The sequence below is a fragment of the Echinops telfairi genome, unplaced genomic scaffold (assembly GCF_000313985.2).
Source record: "Echinops telfairi isolate 266 unplaced genomic scaffold, ASM31398v2 ScPeMD7_7463;HRSCAF=8501, whole genome shotgun sequence".
NCBI lineage: Eukaryota > Metazoa > Chordata > Mammalia > Afrosoricida > Tenrecidae > Echinops > Echinops telfairi.
Genome location: NW_022111363.1, coordinates 1801775 through 1804076, shown reverse-complemented (window position 1 = coordinate 1804076; position 2302 = coordinate 1801775). Strand labels below are relative to the sequence as shown.

The 2302-nt window shown below is 60.2% G+C and overlaps 1 protein-coding gene across 4 annotated transcripts in view; it reads right to left on the bottom strand.

The window, feature by feature from the left end:
• Positions 1 to 6: 6 nt before the first annotated feature.
• USP2 (ubiquitin specific peptidase 2) overlaps positions 7 to 2302 on the bottom strand; it is a 24693-nt gene continuing 22397 nt past the window's right edge. For all 4 annotated transcript variants that reach the window (XM_004712766.2, XM_045283621.1, XM_045283622.1 and 1 more), the window contains 8 exons: positions 2163 to 2273; positions 1945 to 2009; positions 1662 to 1765; positions 1498 to 1578; positions 1311 to 1389; positions 706 to 813; positions 375 to 495; positions 7 to 131 (listed from right to left, as the gene is read on the bottom strand). In XM_004712766.2, coding sequence (XP_004712823.1) covers positions 44 to 131; positions 375 to 495; positions 706 to 813; positions 1311 to 1389; positions 1498 to 1578; positions 1662 to 1765; positions 1945 to 2009; positions 2163 to 2273 — 757 coding nt within the window. In that variant the 3' untranslated portion in view covers positions 7 to 43. The remainder of the gene's footprint in view (positions 132 to 374; positions 496 to 705; positions 814 to 1310; positions 1390 to 1497; positions 1579 to 1661; positions 1766 to 1944; positions 2010 to 2162; positions 2274 to 2302) is intronic.

Sequence of the window (2302 nt, the reverse complement as noted above, 5' to 3'; positions counted from 1 at the left end):
GGGCCACCACAGGGCGGGGAGGACAGGCCGTGGCTCCTGGCTGCTACATTCGGGAGGGTGGACTGGCCAGTTCATAGAAGAGCAGGTAGGCGTCACTGCCGCGCACTTGGCTGGAGGACATGGGCGTGACGCTGTGGAGAGAGCAGCGCGGCTCAGGACTGCAGAGTGCACTCCTGGGGACACCCTCGGCCACCTCCCAGCCCTTTACACCCAGGGCCCACCTCTCCGGGTGCCTCAGTGGGTGGCCTCCTGAAAATATGCGACATAGCTTCTGGGCTCTGTCTAGGAGAGGTAGAAGCCACCCAGCCAGGGGAGGCACTGACAGCCAGGCCCGGGCCCCATATCCCCCCTCCCTGCCCCGAGACCTCTCTCACCTGGAGTCATTGAAAGTGTGCCATTCACCGGTCACGGGGCTCCGGCAGTAGGCTGTGTAGTGGCCCCCCATGGTGGTTCCAGAGTGGTTGGACACAGCATACAGGTTGTAAACAGCATGGTCTGAGGAGGGCATTCCAGGGCTGAGCTCCTGAGGCATTCCCATTCCTTGCCCCTGCGTTCCCTCCTTCCTGCCTGGTATTCCCTGTCTTTCACAACTCTCCCTTTTTCCATGCAGCTCCCCCTACCTCCCCGTCCCCCCACCCCTCTTTCTGTGTCTGACACGCCCGGGGCTCCTTCACTCCTTCCTGCTCCCGGCAGAGAGATACTCACTGGTGTTTTCCGAGGCAAATTCTCGCAAGTCCAGGTCCCTCAGAGGGAAATTCACAAAGGTCGTGAGCTTGCTGGTGCGCACCCTGGACTCAGAGAACCGCTTCAGGTCTGGGGTTGACACATGTCAAGGCAAGCTAAAGCCACTGGGCGCGAGTCCCTGCAGGCACCTGCACTCCTGAGGAAAGGCAGCGGGAGAGGCAGCCCCAAGGCACACCTGCCTGGCTTCCTTGTCCCTGCCGCTCCTCACCTTCACCTCCAGCCCCTGCCACCACTCACAGCCTGACGCCACAGGCGTATATGGGGCACACTAGCACCAGGCAGGCACGCACCCTCAGAACACTCATCCACCTGAGGTCAGAGGGCAGCATCTGCCCAGGGACAAAGCTCAGAAGGCAAGGATGGCCAGGGAGAAGGACAGATGGACCGGAAACACAGGGAGGGGGAAAGGGCTGGGACACTGGTGGGGGGGGACTGCAATTAGCCTCCCTAAACAAAAGGTGTATGAAATGTGGAGTGGAAAACCAGCGTGCGATGCAAACTTCCACCCAAACAACGATGAAATCAATACCCCAAACTCTCACAAACATCACGCTCATAAAGGATACGGAGCACCAAGACCTTGGGGAACCTCTGGATGGAGAACTTCTTTATGCATCGCTTTCTGGCCCGGCAGCGGCAGCACGTCTGAAAGGTCAGACCCACAGCGCTAGCCAGGTCCTGGGGGTGCCCTCAGCAGCACCCTGCCCACAGGGTCCCCAGGGACATCGGCTGTCTTATTGAAGGGTGACTTACTGGCTTTTCTTCTCCATCGAGCACGTCTTCTTTGGTGAAGAGCCTCATACAGTCCATTAGTGTCACCTCAGGGTAACCTCGCTGGTACAGGGGGGAAAGAAAGCAAAGGTGAGAGGTCGGGGAGCTGACAGGCTTGGAGTGGGCAGTGAGCAGTGGGCACATACCTTAGTGATGGGCAGCGAGAGGTCCCAGAAGGGGTCAAAGACCGTTGAGCAGTAGCCACAGTCGGTGCACGTCAGGGAGCTCTTCAGCTGCCCCACGAAGAGGTCTGGCGAGGAGACAGGGGGGCATGTTTGCACCGTGCCATCTGCACGGCGGCTTCCCAGGTAGCCTGTGCTCGGGGGGATGTTGTGGAGCCCTTCTCAGGCAGAGGTGGCCCCAGGGCAGGCAGCCTGGGCCCAGCCACCCTCTCACCACCCACCCCGGCTCCCTGAGCCACGCACTCACCCCCAATCCGACTGTCCTCCCGCTCGAGGTACTTCCTCCACATCTGTCTCCCTTTCTCGTCATCACTGGGCAGTGTGGAGAGGAAGACAGTCGGATTAGAGCACAGACCAGGGGAACTTTACTAGATCTTTGACATTCAAAAAAGGGGGCCCATTGTCCCCAAAGCATCACCGCCACAAGGGGAGGCACATGGCTAGCTTCCGGGCACTCGTACTTACGGAAGATGGTCAAAGTTCTCGGGGGTGGCCCTCGGCCGCACGGTCACCCGGTTCACCTCGTTGTGGAGCCCGTCCAGCAGGAAGCGAAGGAACTCTTGGGCGTCCTGCTGACTGCGCCGAGGAGGAGGAGGAGGAGGAGG